Source organism: Macaca nemestrina, chromosome 6 (assembly GCF_043159975.1).
Source record: "Macaca nemestrina isolate mMacNem1 chromosome 6, mMacNem.hap1, whole genome shotgun sequence".
Classification (NCBI taxonomy): Eukaryota; Metazoa; Chordata; class Mammalia; order Primates; family Cercopithecidae; genus Macaca; species Macaca nemestrina.
The window spans coordinates 4,299,088-4,320,652 of record NC_092130.1 but is presented as its reverse complement, the minus strand read 5'-3'; the positions used below and the strand labels follow the sequence as shown (position 1 = coordinate 4,320,652).

Sequence of the window (21,565 nt, the reverse complement as noted above, 5' to 3'; positions counted from 1 at the left end):
TCCCAAGTACCTGGGACTACAGGTGCCTGCCACCACGCTCGGCTAATTTTTTTTTTTTTAGTAGAGACGGGGTTTCACAGCGTTAACCTGGATGATCTCGATCTGCTGACCTCATGATCCGCCCGCCTCGGCCTCCCAAAGTGCTGGGATTACAGGCATAAGCCACCATGCACGGCCTTTCATACCCAACTTTCAAGAACAGATACAACAGCTAGATGAAAGATCAACAGGGATATAGAAGATGTGAACACTGTTAATGCAACCAGACTAATAGATATCTACAGAACACTCCAACCAACAGTAGCAGAACACATGTTCTTCTCAAGCATGCCTAGTACATTCTCCAAAATATACCAGGTGCTAGGCCGTAAAACAAACCTCAATAAATTTAGAAAGACTGAAATCATATAAAGTACATTCTGTGGCCACAGTAGAAATTAGAATTCAATAACAGAAGACCATTAGGGAAATTCACAAACATAGAACAACTAAATGTCAAACTCCTAAATAACAAATGGATGCTATGGTTTGAATGTATCTCCCAAAACTCGTGTTGAAAACTTAATGCCCAATGGAACAGTATGGGGAGGTGGGGACCAATGGGAGGTGTTTAGGTCAGAGGGCCTTGCCCTCATGAATGGAAATGCCACTATAAAAAGGGCCCATGGAAGTGGTTTCTCTCTGTCTCTCTCCACCCCCACCTCCTGCCATGTGAGAACATGGTGTTTCTCCTCTCTGGAAGACACAGGGATCAAGGCACCACCTTGGAAGCAGAGAAACCAGGCCCTAACCTGCCAGCACCTTGATCTTGGACTTTCCAGCCTCTAGAACTATGAGAGAATAAATTTCCATTCTTTATAAATTAACCAGTCTCAGGTATTTGGGGTTTCACCATGTTGGCCAGGCTGGCCTCGAACTCCTGACCTCATGATCCTCCCACTTCGGCCTCCCAAAGTGTCGGGATTACAGGTGTGAGCCACTGGGCCCATCCAGTTTTTTTAAATTTATTGAGACTTGCTTCATGACTGAGCATGTGATTGATCTTAGCGAGTCTTACCTGTGCAGATGAGAAAAATGTATATTCTGTGGTTGTTGAGTGGAGTGTTCTGTAGAAAACTATTAGGTTTAACTGGTCAAGTGTTGAGTTTAAGTCCAGTTTCCTTGTTCATTTTCTGTGTTAATGATCTGTCTACTGCTGTCAGTGGGGAGTTGAGGTCTCCTACTATCACTGTGTGGTTGTCTAAGACATGTTGTAGGCCAAGAAGAACTTGTGTTATGAATCAGTTGTTCCAACAGTGGGTGAATATATATTTAAGATAGTTAGGTCTTGTCGGATTGTACCCTTTATCATTATGTAATGGCCTTTATTGTCCTACTTAATTTCTATTGCTTTAAAGTTTCTTAATCTAAGAATAGCAATACCTGGGCTGGACGTGGTGGCTCAGGCTTGTAATCCCAGCACTTTGGAAGGCTGAAGCAAGTGGATTGTTTGAGCACAGGAGTTGGAGATCAGCCTGGGCAACATGGCAAAACCCCATCTCTACCACAAAATACAGAAATTAGCCAGGTGTGGTGGTGCATGCCTGCAGTCCCAGCTACTCAGGAGGCTGAGGTGGGAGGATCACTTGGGAGGGTGAGTGCAGCGAGCCATAATCACAGCACTGCACTCCAGCCTCAGTGACAGAGCCCATCTCCCTCCCGCCCCCTGCCCCCCAAAAAAGAACAGTGACTCTTGCACGGTAGATATTCCTCCATCCCTTTCCTTTGACCCATGGACGTTGCTGCTGTGAGATGAATCTCCCTTTCTTTTGAGCCCATGGATGTTGTTGCTGTGAGATGAGTCTCTTGCACGGTAGGTATTCCTCCATCCCTTTCCTTTGACCCCGTGGACGCTGCTGCTGTAAGATGTGTCTCTTGAAGATCATGGGTCTCGCCACTGGATCAGAGATTTCAGTGTCAGGCCTCACACCGTAAGAACTCTAGAAGAAAACCTAGGAAATACCATTCGGGACATCAGCCTCAGGAAAGAATCTATGACTAGGTTCTCAAAAGCAACTGTAACACCAACAAAAGTTGGCAAGTGGGACTTAATTAAACAAAAGAGCTTCTTCATAGCAAAAGACACTATTAACAGAATAAACATACAACCTATGAAATGAGAGAAAATATTATCAAACTATGCATCTGACAAAGGTCTAATATCTGGCATCTACAAGGAACTTAAATCAATATGCAAAATATAAATAACCCTATTAAAAAGTGGGCAAAAGATACAAATGGACACTTCTCAAAAGAAGATATACAAGCAGACACACATGAAAAAATGCTCAGCATCACTAATCATCAGACAAATACAAATCAAAACCACAGTGAGGTACCACCTTATTCTTGCAAAAATGGCCACAATTAAAAAGCCAAAACACAGTAGATGTTAGCAAGAATGTGGTGAAAAGGGAACACTTTTACTCTTCTAGTGGGGAATGTAAATGAGTATAATCACTATGGAAAACAGCGTGGAGATTCCTTAAAGAAATAAAAGTAGAACTACCATTCAATCCAGCAACCCCACTACTGGGTATCTACACGAAGGAACAGAAGTATCATGTGAACAAGGCCCATGCACATGCATGTTTGCACAATCCGCAATTGCAAAGATGTGGAACCAACTTAAGCGCCCATTACCAACAACTAGACAAAGAAAATGTGGTACATATACACCATGGAATACCACTCAGCCATAAAAAGCAACAAAATAATGCCTTTTGCAGCAACTTGGAGGGAGCTGGAGGCCATTATTCTAAGTGAAGTAATTCGGGAATGAAAAACCAAAAATCATATGTTCTCACTTAAAAGTGAGAGCTAAGCTACATGGATAAAAAGGCCTAAGAATGATATAACTGACGTTGGGGACTTGGAGAGGAAAGGATGGGAGGGGGATGAGGGATAAAAGACTGCATATTAGGTACAGTGTACACTGCTCAGGTGATGGACCCACTAGAATCTCAGAACACATCCGTGAAACTGAAAACCACCTGTACCCAAAAACTATGGAAATAAAAATAAAAATTTAAAAGTAATTATTCCTGGGGATCTGTTTAAAATGCACTCTGCTAATATTCCATGACCCAACTCTTTCACATTCCCATTCAAAACCCTGCGAATACTCAGAAACAGATTTAAAATCTCAAACCATTGCAAAAAAAAATCGCTGGGCATGGTGGCAGGCACCTGTAATCCCAACTATTCAGGAGGCTAAGGTAGGAGAACTGCTTGAACCTGGGAGGTGGAGGCCGCAAAAAGCCAAGATCACCGCACTGCACTTCAGCCTGAGTGACAGAGTGAGACTCTGTCTCAAAAAAAACAAAAACAAAAACTTAAAACAAAAAAATCCCCCAGATACAATGACTGTTAACATTCCTGGCTGCCATATTTTCTTCCTGTTCCTGTTCCTTTTCTTATTTTATTTTTTAGTTCAGGTTTTTTTTTTTTTTTTTTTGAGATGGAGTTTCAATCTTATTGTACAGGCTGGAGTGCAATGGTGTGGTCTCACTGCAACCTCTGCCTCCCAGGTACAAGCAATTCTCCTGCCTTAGCCTGCTCAGTAGCTGGGATTACAGGCATGTGCCACCACACCCGGATAATTTTTCGTATTTTTAGTAGAGATGGGGTTTCTCCATGTTGGTCAGGCTGTTCTCGAACTCCCGACCTCAGGAGATCCACCCTCCTTGGCTTCCCAAAGTGCTGGGATTACAGGCATGAGCCACCGCATCTGGCCCCCTGTTCCTTTTTTTACATGGAGGTAACATTTTCTGCTCCACCTAAGGAAGGTCATGGCCTACACATGATTCTACATTACTATACTGAAATATCGTGACAGCCTGGCGCAGTGGCTGATGCCTGTAATCCCAGCACTTTGGGAGGCCAACGTGGTAGATCTCTTCATATGGGGGTTCGAGACCAGCCTGGCCATCATGGTGAAACCCTATCTCTACTAGATATACAAAAAAATTAGCCGGGTGTGGTGGCACATGCCTGTAGTCTCAGCTACTTGGGAGGCTGAGGCACAAGAATTGCTTCAACCTGGGAGGCAGAGGTTGCAGTGAGCCGAGATTGTGCCACAACACTCCGGCCTGGGTGACACAGTGAGACAAGAAAGAAGAAACAGAGAAAGAGAAAATGCACTATCATGACAGGCATCATCACTCTCATTTCACCAACAGGGAAATTAAGGCCTAGGGCAGGTCAAAGGTCACAGAGCTAAGAAGGGCCAGGACTGAATGTGAATGCAGGTCGCTGAGTCCAAGTTCCAGAATCTCACCACGCAGGAACTTCTTTCGAAGAAGTTCATTCCCTCATTCCTGTACACATTCACTGAAGCATGCCATGGGCCTTGTGGGTCCTGGCCTGTGACAGACCGGGGAGGCAAGAGTAGAGACGTAGTCCTGGAATACCAGAGTATTCCACGGCCAGAGTAGCTGGCTGCAGTCCTGCCATCAACCAGCTTCCATTCTAAAGGCTTAATGTCTGCAGCCCAGAGCACCCGCTACCCAGCCTGGCCCAGCATGACTGAGTGGGGAAGGCGCGACGCCCCTTCAGAAGGACTCATCACTGCCCAGCTGTCAGCACCTTCAGGGTCCCCTCAGCTCTCAAATCGAGGTCACCCTCTTCCCTGCTGGCCAGTGACTGAGCAAGTGGTATCAGGGCCTTTTCTATCTAACGGGGGACTCATCTGTCAGGCACTTAGATCCAGAGCTCCTCTGCTGGTGCTCTCTGCCCAATCCCCTTCCTCCCCAATTTTTTTTCTTCTTGAGACAGGGTCTTGCTCTGTTGCCCAGGCTGGAGTGCAGTGGCATGATCATACCTCACTGCAGCCTCCAACTCCTGGGCTCAACTGATCCTCACACCTTAGTCTCCCGAGTAGCAGGGAATACAGCCACCACGCCTGGCTATTTTTTTTTTTTTTTCTCTTAGAGACAGAGTTTCACTATTTTGCCCAGGCTGGTCTCAAACTCCTGGCCTCAAGAAATGCTCCCACCTTGGCCTCCGCAAGTGCTCGGATTTACAGGCATGAGCCACTATGCGCAGCTCCCTTCCTCCCCTTTGCTCTCCTAACTCCATCTCAGCACCTGCCCCTGAGGACCAATGCAACAGGGCACTCAGTACATCTGTGAACCTCCCATCAGTTCTGTGGTGGACTAACCCGGGGACAATGGTCACTGTCCCCTCTGGTGCATTCTTTGTCCCCATCAGCCTAGTAAGCTCCAGGGCCTGGCAGCTGGCACAGAGTAGGAGGCTGCACTCCCTGACCTTTCTATGCTGCACCCAGTCCTGTGCCCATCCTGTCCTCAGACCTGCCAGGGCCATGACCAACCTGCCAAAGGTGAGGGAAACTGTGTGACCCAGCTCTAGGAGGAGGTGGAGCAAGCGGAAGGTAGGGGAAGCTGCTGCCCCAGTAGGTTTAGAGGGAGGGTGGGGTGGGGGCGCGGCAAGGCCAGGCAGGTGAGGGTGTGTGGGTGAGATTGTGTGAGTGTCTGGCTCTCCTGGGTGGGGCTGGATGAATGTTTGGGCACAGGCAGCGGCTGTCACATGGCCTGGCTGCGGGTTTGGGACAGAAGCCAGGTAGGTGGGCTGTGTCAGGCACAGCTACAAACTGTGCCAAGGAAGTGGACCAGTCAGGGTCCCAGGGAAACTCCTGCCTTGGCAGAAGATACTGGGGACATGGGATGATTTGGGGCGGTCTTCCAAGGCCCATGGTGCTTCATGGAGCCAGGGCCCAGGGCAGGGAGGGCTGTAACCCTGGCTTGCCTGATTGGCTGAGCACAGACAGATGGAAGGGGGTGTGAGCAGCCTGCTAGGTGGATGCCTAAGTGAGGGGGGAATGGGTGGGCAGGTGACTGAGACCCCCAAGACCAGGACCCACTGTCAGGCCTGTGGCTTCCATAGGCCAATGGGAAGCGTTCCCCTTTGGGCACTGAGGCCATTAGCTTCAGCTTCACACCCTTTTCCAGACAAAGTCCCTCAGGTAACCTCAAAAGTCATTTGTCCTGGCCTTTCCCGGAGGGGAAAGCAGAGGGGTGCCTGTGGGCACTGGGCCCTCAGCGCTGGTGGAGGGCACAGCGCAGAGACTGCCTGCATGTGGGAGGCCCCCGGCAGACCTTGCCCAGATGCCAGCCCTTGTTTGAGGCAAACTGCAAAAGTATTACAATTTAGGCCAGGCGCAGGGCCCATGCCTGTAATCCCAGCACTTCGGGAGGCCATGGCAGGAGGATCTCCTGAGCCCCAGAGTTTGAACCTGCTGTGAGCTATGAAGACACCACAGTCATAGCTCAACCTGGGCAACAGAGGAAGACCCTGTCTCTAAAATAAATAAATAGGCTGGGTGTGGTGGCTCACACCTGTAATCCCAACACTTTGGGAGGCCAAGCCAGGTGGATCACCTGAGTTCAGGAGTTTGAGATCAGCATGACCAATATGGTGAAACTTCGTCTCTACTAAAAACACAAAAATTAGCCAGGCATGGTGGTGCGTGCCTGTAATCCCAGCTACTCAGGAGACTGAGGCAGGAGAATCACTTGAACCCAGGAGGGAGAGGTTGCAGTGAGCAGAGATCATGCCACTGCACTCCAGCCTGGCCGACAGAGCAAGACTCCACCTCAAAAAAAAAAAAAAAAAAAAAGATGGGAAAGCTATGTTCTTAACATTTTTGAAATGATAATTCATACTAAAAAATGTTACCAATACTAATGCACAAAGCATTTTATAAGTTTTAGACTATTAATAAAAAATAAGACACTAAAACTGAATTTAAGTATTTGTAACCATGCTTAACATTGCTAACTTTGTATACCTGTGATGTAGCAACTAATTATACAAAAATTTAATAAATGACAAAATAAAATTTTGCAAACAGATTTGTAATAACCAGAAAGAAATCTGTATTGGCAATTAATGTAACATCATAAAAGTAATTTGTTATGGTCATCTGCTAAATGCTAATTAATGTAAAATCTTAAAAGATTATCTTAATTATGATATCTTAATTTTACTGGTTTCAAATATTATAAATATAATAAGGGGTTTCTAAATTTAAAAGAACAACTAAATTTTTCAGCATTAGTTCATGTTTCTTGTTGTACAATATAAGAACACCTTTCCTGTTAGATTAGGAACCCTCTCTTATTATCCCACTGAAAGGAGAATGCTGGATGTTGCTAGAAAGAAGACAGTCTAACAACTCCAGAACTGAAGGAATTGTTTTGTGGCTATGCATGGCACTTCCATAACTCAACTGAAAAAGGAGACAAAAACCTAGCGTTTTCTATCCTCAAGCTAGCAAGAAAGCACAGCCCAGTTAAGCTGTTTCTTCCACAATGGAGCGGGAGTCTATCCAACAAGAGGTGACCATTCCGCCATGACCTTAGGGTGGAACTGTTCGGAAGTCTGCTAACAATAAGCAGCCAACATAGACACATTTTTTCTCTAGTAAATCTAAAATTCCCTTTTCCCCCAGAGGCACTAGGGTGCCTGAGGGACATGTAGCAAAAGTGACCCCAACCACACCATGCAAACTAGCCAGGAAACCTTTTTGTCTTCACAGATCTGAGAGTCCCTGAGAACCCGGAGACAACTCAGAGGCAGCAGGACACCAACAGAAGAGTCCCAGCATCAGTTCCTGGCCATAGAAGCCCTCCCCAGCAGCAGGCAGGACAGAACCCCCTTCAGCAATCAGCCTGCCAGAGAAGCCTCTGCCCCCGTGGCATGAGGATCCGCTTCCCCCAGGTGACACCATGGGCAGGTGGGCTGAAGAAGTGGGAACGTCAAATCAACTGGCCCAGCCAGGATACCTCTTTGATGACACAGGTGATACAGGTCTAAGCCTCCTCTCTTCCACAGGAGAAACTAGGTGGCCCAGAGGCTGTCCAGAGGTGGGGATCTGCCACAGCAGCCATCTTCCTGGGAGGTTCCCTTTATTCCCCTTGGTGAACTCCCTCCAACACACACCTTACCAGGAAAGCACCCTTTGCCTTGCATGGGAAGGGGATCCCCCCACACCAAAACCCAGCCAAAGAAGCCTTTTGTTCCTTAAGGGGTAAGTTATCAAAACGAAAAACAAGCAAAAAGATACACAAATAGTCACCCCCTAAATTCTGTTAAGAATGAGACAGTGCTGCCACTCACTCCTGGCTCAGGCACCAGCAAGAGCAGGGCACCCTCCGGAGACTGCAGAAGAATGGAGAGGACTCCTCCTTGCCCTGGCTGCACCTCCACCATTGTCACTGAGGCCTGCGGTACCGAACAGAACCAGCAGCTTCCTATCTACCCTAGGAAGGGCCAGGCCCCAAAGCGCTCCTACTCCCCATTTCTGGCCACCAGACTTGCTGCTGCTACCACCATTAGTGCCGACGCCAATACAAGCAGCGCTGCTGTCACCTTCCATGCACCTGCCCACCCTCCAGAGTTCCTACCACCTGGCCTCCATGGATGCCCTCCTACTGCTCCTGTCGAGCTGTAGTCTCCATCGCTGCGGTCTTCATCACTGTCACTGCCACAACCACAGGAGATGAGCCACAGAGCCATGCCATCTGCAGGCTCCAACCTCCAGCTCACCACAGATGACTCCTACTTCACCAGCCTGGCTTGGAGCAGCTGGACAAGCAAAGCCAGAAAAACCTACATCAGGATGCAGACAGTGGTAGTGTTAGAGCCTTACCTTGCCATGCTGGCCACCGGGTGGCAGACGCCAGTTTCACTGAAGGCACTCACACCCACCCGCCAAAGTCAAGCCTCTCCTCCTGGCCCAAGCTGGCTTCCTGACCTGGGGTGAGGACTGGAGACACCACAGTGCCTGGTGCTCCCTGGGGAGCAGGAAGAGCAGAAACTCACACTCAGCCAGTCCTCCTCACCCAAGTACTGGTTCCCATTCCTGACTCCTCCACCCACAGGGCCCTGAGTCCTGTGGTGCCTACTACTCCATGCCCAGGAGTCCCAGATGGTCTCCACAACACACAGCGAGAGGGCGAGGGCTGGGGAACCATGGTGGGTGTGGGAGCCCTACCATGCTCAGAGGAGTGGTGCGAAAACTCTGTGCGCTGGCCCCACTCCAACAGGAGCAGGAGGAGTTCACCCTCTAGAGCTCTGAGTCTGGGAAGAGGAGAAAGGCCCCTTCCTCGGAGGCCACTGCTGTCCCAGGCACTTCTGCAACTGCCACTGGCAGCAGCAGTGCAGACCCTGATAGCGACCCTAACCTGGCCCCCACAGCCAGCAATGTAGCCCCCAGATTGCACCCACAACACACCCAGAGACTACCGCAGGCAGTGTAACCCCCAATAGCGCCCCCAAACCACCACTCAGCCTGGGGCAGCGTAGCACTCAATGGTGTCCACAGCCCGTCCCTGTTACGGGTGTTGCAGCACTTGATAGCGCCCCAAACTGGCCCCCCACCAGGGCCGCAGGCAGCAGCACAGCCTGGGATAGCGCCCCCAATCTGCTCCCGTCACAGGCAGTGAATGCTGGGGATAGTGCACCAACCAATCCCCCCACCCCAATTTCCCCCTTCCCCCACGAGCAGTGCAGCATTTGACAGCTCCCCTAAGCTGCCCTTGACTGCTGCCTGGCATTGTAGCCCAGGATAGCTCACCCACCCCGCCCCCTGCCTTGGGCAGTGCAGCAAATAACATCCCTAACCCGCTCCCCCGAGCAGCTGGCAGTGCACGATAACGCACACAAACTGCCTCCAACTCCTCAACCTTGGGCAGTGTAGGCCCTGATAGAGCAGCCAACCTGCCCCCCCACCCCACAGCAATGCAGTGTCCGATAGCGTCCCCCATCAGCCCTCTGCGGCAGGCAGTGCAGCCTAAAGAGCACATCAAATATACCCCCCAATCCCTCGCAGTAGGGCAGTGCAGCCACAGTGAGTGCACCTACCCTGCAACCCTTCTACCACTGTAACAGCTGCAGTCTTGGTCGACACCACTGACCACAGCCAGGGGAGCCTCGGTGGCCGAGTCTCCAGCCTCCAGCATGGGGCAGGGAGCCCCCACTTCCTCTAGACCTCTAGCAGGTCAAGAGCAGCTCCCGCTGCCATCCACCCTCCTACTGCTCTGGCCGTGGTGCCGTCTCTGTCGCCACTGCCAGCCAGAGCGAGGCCAGCCGCAGTGTTGCAGGGTCCAGCCTCCAGCTCCCCCTTCCCCTGGTCTGCTAAGCTGGAAACACAGCAGCTTGGCAGGCCGTTATAGGAAAGCCTAGGATGCCTCCTCAGCATGCACGTGGGGGTATGCATAAGCTTTCTGGACTACCTGTTCTGAATGGATGAGAGAAAGCCTCTAGGCCTTCTCTGATTGGATTTTATTTTCATACTCTGATTGATTGTCCTAAGACTTGCTCTCATCCAATCAGAACATGATAATAAAGTCCAATCACAGTAGGCCTCTGAGTTTTCTCTTATCCAATCCTGGAACATGTAGTCCAGGAACCGTATATGCATAACCTCGGTATATAAAAGGTGCCAAAGGGAAGTCAGGCCATTCTGGGCTCTTGTGTGTCTGCGTGCTGAGCTGCTCCATGCCCGGCTTAGAGGACCAGGACAAGGGTTAGCCACCGCCGCATGCTGGAGGCTATGGCTGTGGCACCGCTGCTCGCCTCGCTGTGGTTGGTGGCGGTGACGGAGTCTGCAGTCTTGGCCGCCACCACCAACCACAGCCAGGGGAGCACCCCCAACCTGGGATGTAGTGTAGCTGGAGCGGTAGGAAGGGGAAAATAGTTTTGGGGTAGATGGACGGGTAAAGAGGGTGGTTAGCGCCACAGGGAAAAGAGGATGGCAAGCAGAGGTGTTGCAAAAAGACGGTGAGGAAAAGATGGTGGGAAAAAAATGTTGGGGGTAGGTGAAGAGGAAAAACGGTGGTGAACAACAGGGTGAGAAGGTTTTGCGGAAAGATGGTGGGGAAAAAGTTTTTGGGCAGATGGAAGGGGGAAAGAGAGGGTGGTGAGGGGGGAATGGGGGTGAGCAGGAGGGAGAGAAGGTTTGCAAAAATACGGTTGGGAAAAAAAGAAAGGGAAAGAAGACGGCGGGTAAAAAGATTTTGAGTAGATGGAGCGGGGGTAAAGGGTAGCAAGTGGAAGGAGAAAAGAGGGTGCAGAGAGGGAGTGGGAAGAGAGAGTGGCAAGCAGGAGGGAGAGAAGGTTTTGCGAAAAGGCAGTGAGGAGAGAAACTTTTAGGTAGATGGACAGGGAAAAGAGGGTGGCAAGCGGGAGAAGGATAAAGAGGGTGGCGAGCAGGAAGGAGGAAAGGTTTTGCGAAAAAGCGGTGGGCAGAAAAGAAAGTGAAGAAGGAAAAGACGGTGGGTAAAACGTGGGTAGACGGAGTGGGGAAAGAAGGTGGCAAGTGGGAGAATAGGGTGGCCAGGGGGAGTGGGGAAAGAGGGTTGGGAAAAAGACCATGGGGAAAACAGTTTAGGGTAGATGGAGGGCAAAACGAGGGTGGCAAGCAGGATAGAGGAAAGAAGAGGGCGAGCGGGAAGCGGGGAAGGCTTTGTGAAAAGATGGTGGGGAAAAATTGGGGAGGTAGATGGTAAAAGAGGGTAATGAGGAGGAGTAGGGAGGAGGCTTTGCGAAAAGACGGCAGGGAAATGTTTTTGGGTAGGTGGAGAAGGGAAAAGAGGGTGGCAAGGAGGAAGGGAGAAAAAGACGATGGGGAAACAGCTTTTGGGTAGATGGAGGGGGAAAGAGGGTGGCGAGCAGCAGGAGTGGGGAGAAGGCTTTGGGAAGAGATGGGGGAAAATGTATTTGGGGAGATGGAGGAACAAAAGAGGGTGATGGGAGTGGGAGGGGTGAAAAAGGGTGGCCAGGGAGAGGGAGAAAAGATGAGGGGAAAAGTTTTTGGGTAGATGGGTGGGGAAAACTGTAGTGAGCGGGTGAGTAGAGAAGGCTTTGCGAAAAGACAGTGGGGAAAAACCGGTGGGGAAAAATGTTTTGGGGTAGATGGAGGAAGAAAAAGGGTGGCAAAAGAGAGGGGGCCAAAGGCGATCGGGAAAAAAAGATGGGGGAAATAATGGTGGGGGACAAAGGTTTTGGGTAGATCTTTTTCTGATTTTTAAATCAGATTATTTCTATTTTTGCTTTTGAGTACTTTGAGTTCTTTATACGTTTTGTGTATTAACCCCTTGACTGATGCATAGTTTGCAAATACTTCCATTGTCTGGTTTGTTTCTTCATTCTGTTGATTGCTTCCTCTGCTTTGCAGAAGCTTTTAAGTTTAATGTAATTGGATTTGTCTATTTTTGCTTTGGTTGCTTGTGCTTTTGATGGCTGTTTCAAAATCTCTTGTCCTAACCAATTTCATGAAGCATTTATCCTATGTTTTCTTCTCTAGTGGTTTCATAGTTTCAGGTTCTACATGTCAGTCTTTGAGTAGATTTTTGTATATGGTAAGATAAAGTTCTAAATTTGTTCTCGTACATGTGGGTGTTGTGTTTCCCTAGCAGTTTACTGAAGAGATTGTCCTTCCCAAAGGTGCGTTCTTGGTGCCTTTGTTAAAAATGAGTTGACTAAACGTGTGAATTTATTTCTGAATTCTCTACACTGTTTCATTTGTCTATGACTCTTTCATTCATGTATGTCTGTCTGTCTCTGTCTCTCCTTGCCCCTTTTTTTTGCCAGTACCATGCTGTTTTGGTAGTATATTTTGAAACCAGGTATTGTAATGCTTCCAGCTTTTTTCTTTTTATTCAAGATTATTTTATCTGAGGTATTTTGCATTTCCATGTGAATTTTAGAATTTTTTTTCCATTTCTATGAAGAATGTGTTTTGTAATTTAACATGGATTGCATTGATTCTGTAGATCACATTGGGTGATACAGATATTTTACCAATATTCTTCTAGTGCTTGGACATGGACTATCTGTCCATTTACATGTGTCTGCTTTAATATTTTTCATCTATGTTTTATAATTTTGTTGTGGGATCTTTAACCATTTCGGTTATCTCTAGGTATTTTTTTGGTCATAGAGGTAATGAAATAGCTTTCTTGGTTTCTTGGTTGGGTGTTTCACTATTGGCCCATGCGTGTGCTACTCATTTTAGTATATTGACATTGTGTCTTGTAACTTTACTAAATTTATTTATTGTTTCTAGTAGGGTTTTTTTTTTGTATAATCTCTAGGGTTCTCTATATATATGATCATGTCACCTGCAAACAGAGACAATTTGAATTCCTTTTTTCCCATTTGGATGTCTTTTATAGCATTCTCCCATCTAATTGCTCTAGCTCAGACTTCCAGTACTATGATGAATAAAAGTAGTAAAAGTAGCTACACTTGTTCCAAATCTTAGAGGAAGAGCTTTTAACTTTTCCCCATTGTTTATGATGTTGGCTGTGTTTTTGTCATATATGGCCTTTATTGTGCTGAGATATGTTTTTTTCTGTACTCATTTTTTGAATTCTTATTATGAAGGAGTGTTGAATTTTTTTCAGCATCCACGGAAATGATTTTATGGTTTTTTTCTTGATTCACTGAATGTGATGTAGCACATTTATTTATTTGTATTTATTGAATCATCCTCATATTCCTCGGATGAATCCCACCTGATCATGGCAGATGATCTTTTTATTGTTTTGTCAAATGCACTTTTCAAGTATTTTGCTGAGGATTTTTTGCATCTATGTTCATCAGGAATATTTCCCTGTGGTTTTCTTTCTGTGTTGTGTTTTGGTCTGCTTTTTGTACCAAGGTAATGCTGGCCTCATAGAACAAGTTTGGAAGTATTCCTTCCTCTTCATTTTTTGGGGAAATATTTTGAGTAAAATTGGTATTAGCTGTTTTAAAAACATTTGGTTGAATTCAGCAGTAAAACCATGATTCTTGTGTGTTTCTTTGACTGGAGACTTTTTTACTGCTTTAATTGCATTACTCATTATTGGTCTGTTCAGGTTTTTTGTTTTTCTGTCATTCTGTCCACTCCAGTCCAGGGATGCAGGAGAGGCCCCAGCAAGTGACCACACTAGCTGCTGCCCTTCTCCCTGGCCATTGACACATCTCGTTCATCTCAGCATCCCCAGGTGTTACGAGGGGGACAGCGTGTAGCCAGCCCTGGCCTGGGAATGCACCAACACAGGGCCCCTGGTGAGTCCAGAGCTGGGGCTGCAGCTAGAACTTCAGGGCAAGAGAGACCCCATGTCCCTCACTTCCTGGTCCCAGTCCTGAGCTTCCAGGAGTGGGGCCAGAGTGGGCACCCGTGAGAGGCTGGTGGCATGGGAGGGCTGTGCATTCTGCTGAAGCACCCTGTCCCCACTGCTGTGCTGTCTGACAGGCCCCTGTCTCTCTTCTTGCTCCCAGGTGATAGCTGTGGTCATGGACATGTTCACCAATGTGGACATCTTCAAGGACCTGCTGGACGCCGGCTTCAAGAGGAAAGCGGTTGTGTGCATCATCGCAGACAAGAGTAAAGTCAAGTACTTTCTGCACATGTTTGAGCGGACTCACATGCACCTGGGGCACCTCAAGGTGAGCAGGCTCCTCACTTGCCTACGTGACCGGATGGCGGGGGTCATTCAGTCTATCAAACACTGCGAGTACCCACCTGCTCTGGACGGACTCCTGTGCCAGGCACTCAAAGAGTCCAGTAATCCTGGAGCCTCTGCTTGATTTCCCTGAGGGACGGGATATTCATCATCTCTGATGGGACAAAGATAAGATAAACATTGATGAGGTGCTTGCTGACCAGGTGCTGGAGCTCATGCCAAGTGCTGCATCATATGTTATTTCAGAGCAGCCCATGCCACATTGGTTCCCCGTCTGCTTGCATACCTCTAGTCATAGTGCGCTCACTACATCCTCAGGTAGTTCATGGCCTATCTGGAGAGCTTCAGTTCCCAGGAAGTCCTTTCTTGGGTTAAGCCAAAACCTGTCTCCTTAGAATGTCCATTTACTGGTTTTAGGATCTGGCTCAGACAGAGGAAGCTCTCCCTCAAGCTGAGGCCAGGGAAGGCTTCCTTGATGTCTGCACAGTTGAAGTAGGTTTGAGGCACAAGAGCAGAGTAGAACCTTTAGGGTGGGGAGAAACCACGGAACAGAGGTGGATCAGAGACGGCTGCCAGTGGGGTCAAAGTGGGCTGCAGGTCCCCAGCACTGCTTTACTGTGTGTCCCTGGGCATTTCACCTCCTCTTTCTGGGCTATACAAGATCTCATTGGTCCAACTGTCTTCTGCCCAGACACCCTGGCATTTGGTGTCTGGCTAATTTTTTTTTTTTTATACGGAGTCTTGCTCTGTCGCCCAGGCTGGAGTGCAGTGGTGCGATCTTGGCTCACTGCAACCTCTGCCTCCTGGGTTCAAGCAATTCTCCTGCCTCAGCCTCCTGAGCAGCTGGGACTACAGGCACGCACCACTACGCCCAGCTAATTTTTGTATTTTCAGTAGAGACGGGGGTTCACCATATTGGCCAGGCTGGTCTCGAACTCCTGACCTCGTGATCCACCCGCCTCAGCCTCCCAAAGTACTGGGATTACAGGCATGAGCCACCATGCCTGGCTAGTGTCTGGCTAATTTTTTTGTATTTTTAGTAGAGACAGAGTTTCACCATGTTGGGCAGGCTGGTTTTGAACTCCTGACGTCGTGATCCATCCGCCTTGGTCTCCCAAAGTGCTGGGATTATAGGTGTGAGCCACCATGTCCAGCCAATAAAAGCCAGTTTTAAAACTGAAAAAACAGCTTGGAAATTGAGGGCTGCATTTTAACAGAGAATATTTTCCAACATACGTGCAATCTAACATAGTAGCACTGTACTCCTCACTTTAACAGACTATCTTTTATAATGGATGATTTTGTTTTAAAATGTGAGTAACAGCACACCAGGGGCTGTGACAGCATGATCGTTTCTGTTAACATCTCTTTCTAACACTGTAGTACCATGTAAGCTGCATTTGGCTTTTGTGGTTTCACTTACCTACAGGTAATTCTGGTCTGAAAATATTAAATGAAAAATCCACAGATAAACAATTGACAAGTTTTAACTTGCATGCTGTTCCGAGTAGTGTAATGGGAGCTCCTGTCATCCCTCTCTACTCAGGCCCACCCAGGACGTGAATCATCTCTTTGCCCACAACATCTACCTGCCTACCTTACCCACTGGTTAGTCACTTAGCAACCCTCTGGGTCATCAGATCCACAATTGAGATATTGCAGTGTTTGTGTTCAAAGAACTCTTGTTTTACTTAAGAATGGCCCCAAAGTGCAAAAGTACAGATGCTGCAATTCAAAAATGCCAAAGAGAAGCTGTGAAGTGTTCCTTTTAAGTAAAAAGGTAAAAGTTAATTATAGGGCATGTGTGTATAGAAAAAAAGATAATCTATATTGGATTTAGTACTGTCTGTGGTTTGAGGCATCCACTGAAGATGCTGAAATGTATCCCCGACGGATAAGGAGGACTACTATATTCTGAATTGATTTTACAAGAAGAAAATTAATCATTCACAAAATATTTTAACCTTAGAATTTAAATAAACGTGTAAATTCTCTACAAGTTAAACACAAATATTGTCATAACCTATGGCCACTCTTTCTTATTTTTATGCTATCTAAGTAATGACTGGTATTGATTTGCTGAGGTTCAAATTTTGAATCTAGTTTTTCTTAAACATGACTCTCATTAAGAAGAATATGTTCAACTCTGGTGTGCTTTATCAGTCAAAAATACAAATTAATTATGCAGAGAATATTATTTTCTTTTTTGAGATGGATTCTCCCTCTGTCGCCCAGGCTGAAGTGCAGTGGCACAATCTCGACTCACTGCAACCTCCCCCTCCTGGGTTCAAGCGATTCTACTGCTTCAGCCTCCTGAGTAGCTGGGATTCAGGCATGCCTCACAAGGCCCGGCTAACTTTTCTATTTTTATAAAATGTAAAACCTGGGACCTGGTATAAGGCCTGGGTGTCCACCCTGGGCTTGATTGTAGCAGGGGCCTGAAGTTCTCCTAGCACCTGGTGTCCACCTGAGGCCTGGGTGTCAACCTGGGACCAGATGTCCAGCTGGGGCCTGAGTGTTTCTTGGTGCCTGAGGACTTCCTGGGCCCGGATGTCCACATGGGACCTAGATGTGCACCTGGGGTCGAATGTTCACCAGGAGCCAAGGTATCCACCTGGGGCGTGTGTCCACCCAGGACCTGATGTCCACTTACAGTCAAGTGTCCACTTGAGACTCTATGTCCACCTGGGGCCTGGGTGTCCTTCAGGGGCCTGGTTTTGGCCTGGGACCCGGGCATTTACCTGGGGCCTCAGTGAACACTTGGGGCCTAATGTCCACTTGGATCTTGGTGTCCAGCTAGGGCCTGATGTCCACCAGGTTCCAAGGTATCCTCCTGAGGCCTGGTGTGTTACTGGGGCCTGATTTCTGCCTGGTTTCTACCTGGGGTGGAAACAACAGTATCCACCTGGTTACTGTTGTTAACCTGGGACCTGGTGTCCCCCTGGGGCCTATGTACACCTTGGACTTGTTGATCCTCTGGGGCCTTGTGTCCACCTGTGCCCTGGGTGTCAGCTTGGTACCTGATGTCCACCTGGGGCCTCCACAGCCACCTGGGGCCTGGTGGCCCCTTGAAGCCTGGAGTCCTGGGTCTTCATGTCAACCTGGGGTATAGGTATCCACCTGGGTCCTGGGTGTCCACTTAGGGCCACATGTCCAGCTCTGGTCTGAGTGTCCCCATGGGGCCTGATACACATCAGGGGCCTAGGCATTTACTTGACGCCTGGTGTCCATGTGGAGCGTGCCATCCTATGAGGACTGATACTCACATGGGGCCTGGTATCCACTTCGGGCCTATTGTACTCCTGGAGCCTGAGTGTTTACCTGGAGTCTGATACCCACCCTGTTCCTGCTGCCTACATAGGGCCTCCTGTTCCCCTCGAGCCTGGATGTCCACCTGAGTCCTTGGTATCCTCTGTGGGATGGTTGTCCACCTGTGACTTTGTGTCCAGCTGTGGCCTGGGTGTGAGCCTGGTGCTTGATGGACACCTTGAGTCCATGTGCAACTGGGACCTTGTGTCTATCTGGGGACTAGTGTCTACTTGGAGCTGATGTCTACATAGGGACTGTGTATTTATCTGGGGTCCGATATCCATCTGGGGCCTAATTTTCACCAGGGGCCTGGTATTCACCAGGGGCCTAGGTATCCACCTGGGGCCTGCTGTCCACCTGGGGCCTCCTATTCACCTTGGCCCTGATACTTACCTGAGGCCTGGACATCCACTTGGAGCCTGGAGTTCAAGTGGCGCCTGGTGTTCCACCAACATGCCTGATGTCCATCTGGGGCCAGGTTTCCACCTGGGCCCTGGTATGTACCTGGGGCCTTGTGTCCACGTGGGGCCTGATGTATTTACCTGAGGCATGGGCGTTCACCTGGGGCCTGATGTTTAGCTGGGGCCTGGTGTCCACCTGGGGCCTCCCAGCCAAACTGCAGCCTGATGTCCTCCTGGAGCCTGATGTCCGTGCAGGAACTGGAGTCCCTCTGGGACCTGGTGTCCACCTGGGGCCTGGTGTTAACCTGGTGCCTTACGTCCAATGTCCACCATGAGTCCAGTGTCCACTTGGGGCCTGATGTTTTCCTGGGGCCTTTGTGTCCGCTCGGGCCTTATGTCCACCTGGAGGGGATATGTCCCCATGCACCTGCCCTCGTCCTGGGGAGAGTGGGTAGGGAGTTGCTCTATCCCTGCCCCTTGTCATCCGGGAACTGCCCCTCTTGCCCACATGGTGGGAAGGCGTCATCTTGGCTCAGGCGGGTGCTGGGTTTCAAACTGGGGCCTTATATTTACCTGCGGACTGCTGTCCACATGGGGCCTGATGTCCACGGTAGGTGCTGGGTATTCACCTGGAGCTTCATGTCCACTCGGGGTCAAAGTGTTCAGCTGGGGCCTGATGTTACCTACCATAGGCATTGCACAGAAGACACACAGGCTGGAAAGGAAGAAAGAACGGAAACGTGGGACCTACGTATGCAGTATAAGAAAAGTGAAAATAGCAACCAGGAAAGAACACAAAGAAAGTATGAGAAGGATGGTATGAAGAAGAAACAAACAAACCTAGGCCCAGTTTCCTAAGAAACATTGGAAACCACAGTGAAATGAAATGTCAGACGGAATCAAGCCATCTCTGGATTTTCACCTGTGGGCCGCTGAGTGTCAGCGGGGATAGGAGTGACTGGGATCCTCCTAGATTGCTATTAGGCCTAGAAATTGCTAACGCTGCCCTGAAAATGTCCTACTCACTTTTCAGAAAATCACAACTTGGAAAGTACAGCAAAACCAAAGAAGGCTGAGAGCTTACCTTGGAGAAAGTTCTTGCAGTTCTGGGTGCCACTGGCTGGCTGGCTCTGTGGTTGCTTTGCCAGCAGGCAGCCTTCTTTCAGCCCCCTTTCTTATATCAGGTGGCAGTGGCTGATGACCCACGTGGCCTTTGCCCTTGAGGAGTAGCCCAGCAGGCTGACCTAGGCCTGGGGCAGTGGTGAGGGCAACATTCTCTGGCACTGCCCTTTTTCCGCTGGCAGCAGGATGGGGCGAGGCTCCAGGGCCCCAATTCCAGCACCTGATTTGGAAGCCCCCAGCGGCCTGCGGCACAACTTGGTGGAGGGGAGCCTGGGCAATTGCAGCTGCATCTGTTCCCAGTGCTGCCTCCAGAGCTTCATGCCTTGAGCAGTGACCTGGGCCAAGAAGTCAGTTTCCTGGATCGTGTCTTCAGGAGGGCATGTTCCTGAACTGTGAGGGTTGGGTGTACAGCAACTCTCCACAGACTTTCCCCAGGAATAGGGAGGGGTGCATGGTGCCACAGCCCTTTTTGGGTAGACATAAGGCCCCAAGTGGACATCCAGGCCTCAGTCAATATCCGGGACGGAAGTGGAGACCTAGGTTCCAGGCAGACATCAGGCCTCAAGTGGACACCCAGGCCTCAGTCAATATTCGGGACCGAAGTAGAGACCTAGGTTCCAGGCAGACATCAAGCCTCAAGTGGACAGTCCCAGGTGAACATTGGACATCAAACACCAGATTGACGCTGTCTTAGGGGTATGGTAGTTCCCAGTTGGACTCCAGTTTCCAAATGGACGTCAGGCACCAGGCGGACATCAGGTTCCCAGTTGACAAATAGGTTCCAGGTGGACACCAGGCTCCAGTTGAACATCAGGCCCCAAGTGATGCCCAGGCCACACATTGACACCTGATCCCCAGGCAGACATGAGGCCCCAGGTGGATAGTTAGGTTCCTGGTGAACATTAGGCCCCAAGTGGACACTCTGGCCCCAGGTAGATATATGGCCTCAGGTGGCCATCGGGTTCCAGGTGCACACTGGACTTGAGGTATACATCAGGCACTAGGTTTACACCCAGGCCCCAGTTGGAGAGAATGTCACAGATGGACTTCAGGCCCACGGAGGATACCAAAGCTTCAGGGGGACACCCAGGCCTCTTGTAGATATTAAGTCTCAGGTGAAAATCAGGCCCTAGTTGGATACCGAGTCTTCAAGGGGACATAATAGTGCCCCAAGCAGAACCCAGGCTTTAGATGGATACCAGGCTCCAGGTGGCCATTAGGCCCCAGGATGACATCAAGGCTCCAGGTGGACACCAAGCCCCAGGTGTACCCCAGACCTCAGGTGGACATCAGGCCCCTGGTGGATGCCTACACTGCAGGTTGACATCAGGCCCCAGGTGGCTGTGTAGGTCCTAGGTGGATATCAGGCATCAGGTTGACTCTCAGGGCCCAGGTGAACGCCAAGCCACAAACGAACAGCAGGTCCAAGGGGTGGACATAGGCCCCCGGTGAACACAAGGTCCAAGATGGATGCCCAGCATGATGTGCACCTGCAGACCAGAGTTCACCTAGGATCTGATTTCTCCCTGGGGCTTCAGTGTTTTCCTGGGACCAATAACCTGCCTGGGGTCTGGTGTCTACCTAGGGATGGGTATTTACCTTGGGTCTGATGTCCACTTGGGGCCTGGTATCATCTGGGGCCCGATGCCCACCTGGGGACTGATGTTCATCTCGGGCCTTCTGTTTGCCTAGGGCCTGATTTCCATCCTGAGACTGGGTGTCCATCTGGAGTCTGTGTCCCGGTGTGACTTGGTGTCCAACTGGGACGCTGGACACCAGTAAACACCAGGCCCCATGTGGATTACTATGGTACACCTGATGTACACCTTGAGTTCAGCGTCCACTTGGGTCCTGGTAGCTACCTTAGGCCTGTTGTTCACCTGGGGCCAGGCGTTGTGCTGGGCCTTAATGTCTACTAGGAGCCTGGTGTTTACCGGGGGGTCTTGATTCCCACCTGGGGCCTGGGTGTTTACATGGGGTCTGATACCCTTCTGTGGCTTTGGTTTCAATCTGACCTAATGTTCACCAAGCATCTAGGTACCTGCGTGAGGCCTAATGTCACCCAACCTGATGTTCACCTGGGGCCTGGAGTCAACCTGGGGTGTGGGTGTTCACCTGAGGCCTAGTAATTTACATGTGCCCTCGTGTTTACCGAGTTCCTAGGTGTCAACTTGTATCTTAATTTCTTCCATGAGCCTGGTGTCCACCTGGAGCCTG

At 49.4% G+C, this 21,565-nt stretch overlaps 1 protein-coding gene across 1 annotated transcript; it reads right to left on the bottom strand.

Annotated features, from left to right (window-relative positions):
- Positions 1 to 18,526: 18,526 nt before the first annotated feature.
- LOC139363670 (uncharacterized) lies at positions 18,527 to 20,189 on the bottom strand. Its single transcript, XM_071097918.1, has 4 exons — positions 20,024 to 20,189; positions 19,311 to 19,683; positions 18,800 to 18,941; positions 18,527 to 18,664 (listed from the first exon to the last, which is right to left on the bottom strand). Exons 1-4 carry the CDS (start codon positions 20,187 to 20,189, stop codon positions 18,527 to 18,529), a joined length of 819 nt encoding a protein of 272 aa, XP_070954019.1.
- Positions 20,190 to 21,565: the final 1,376 nt, after the last annotated feature.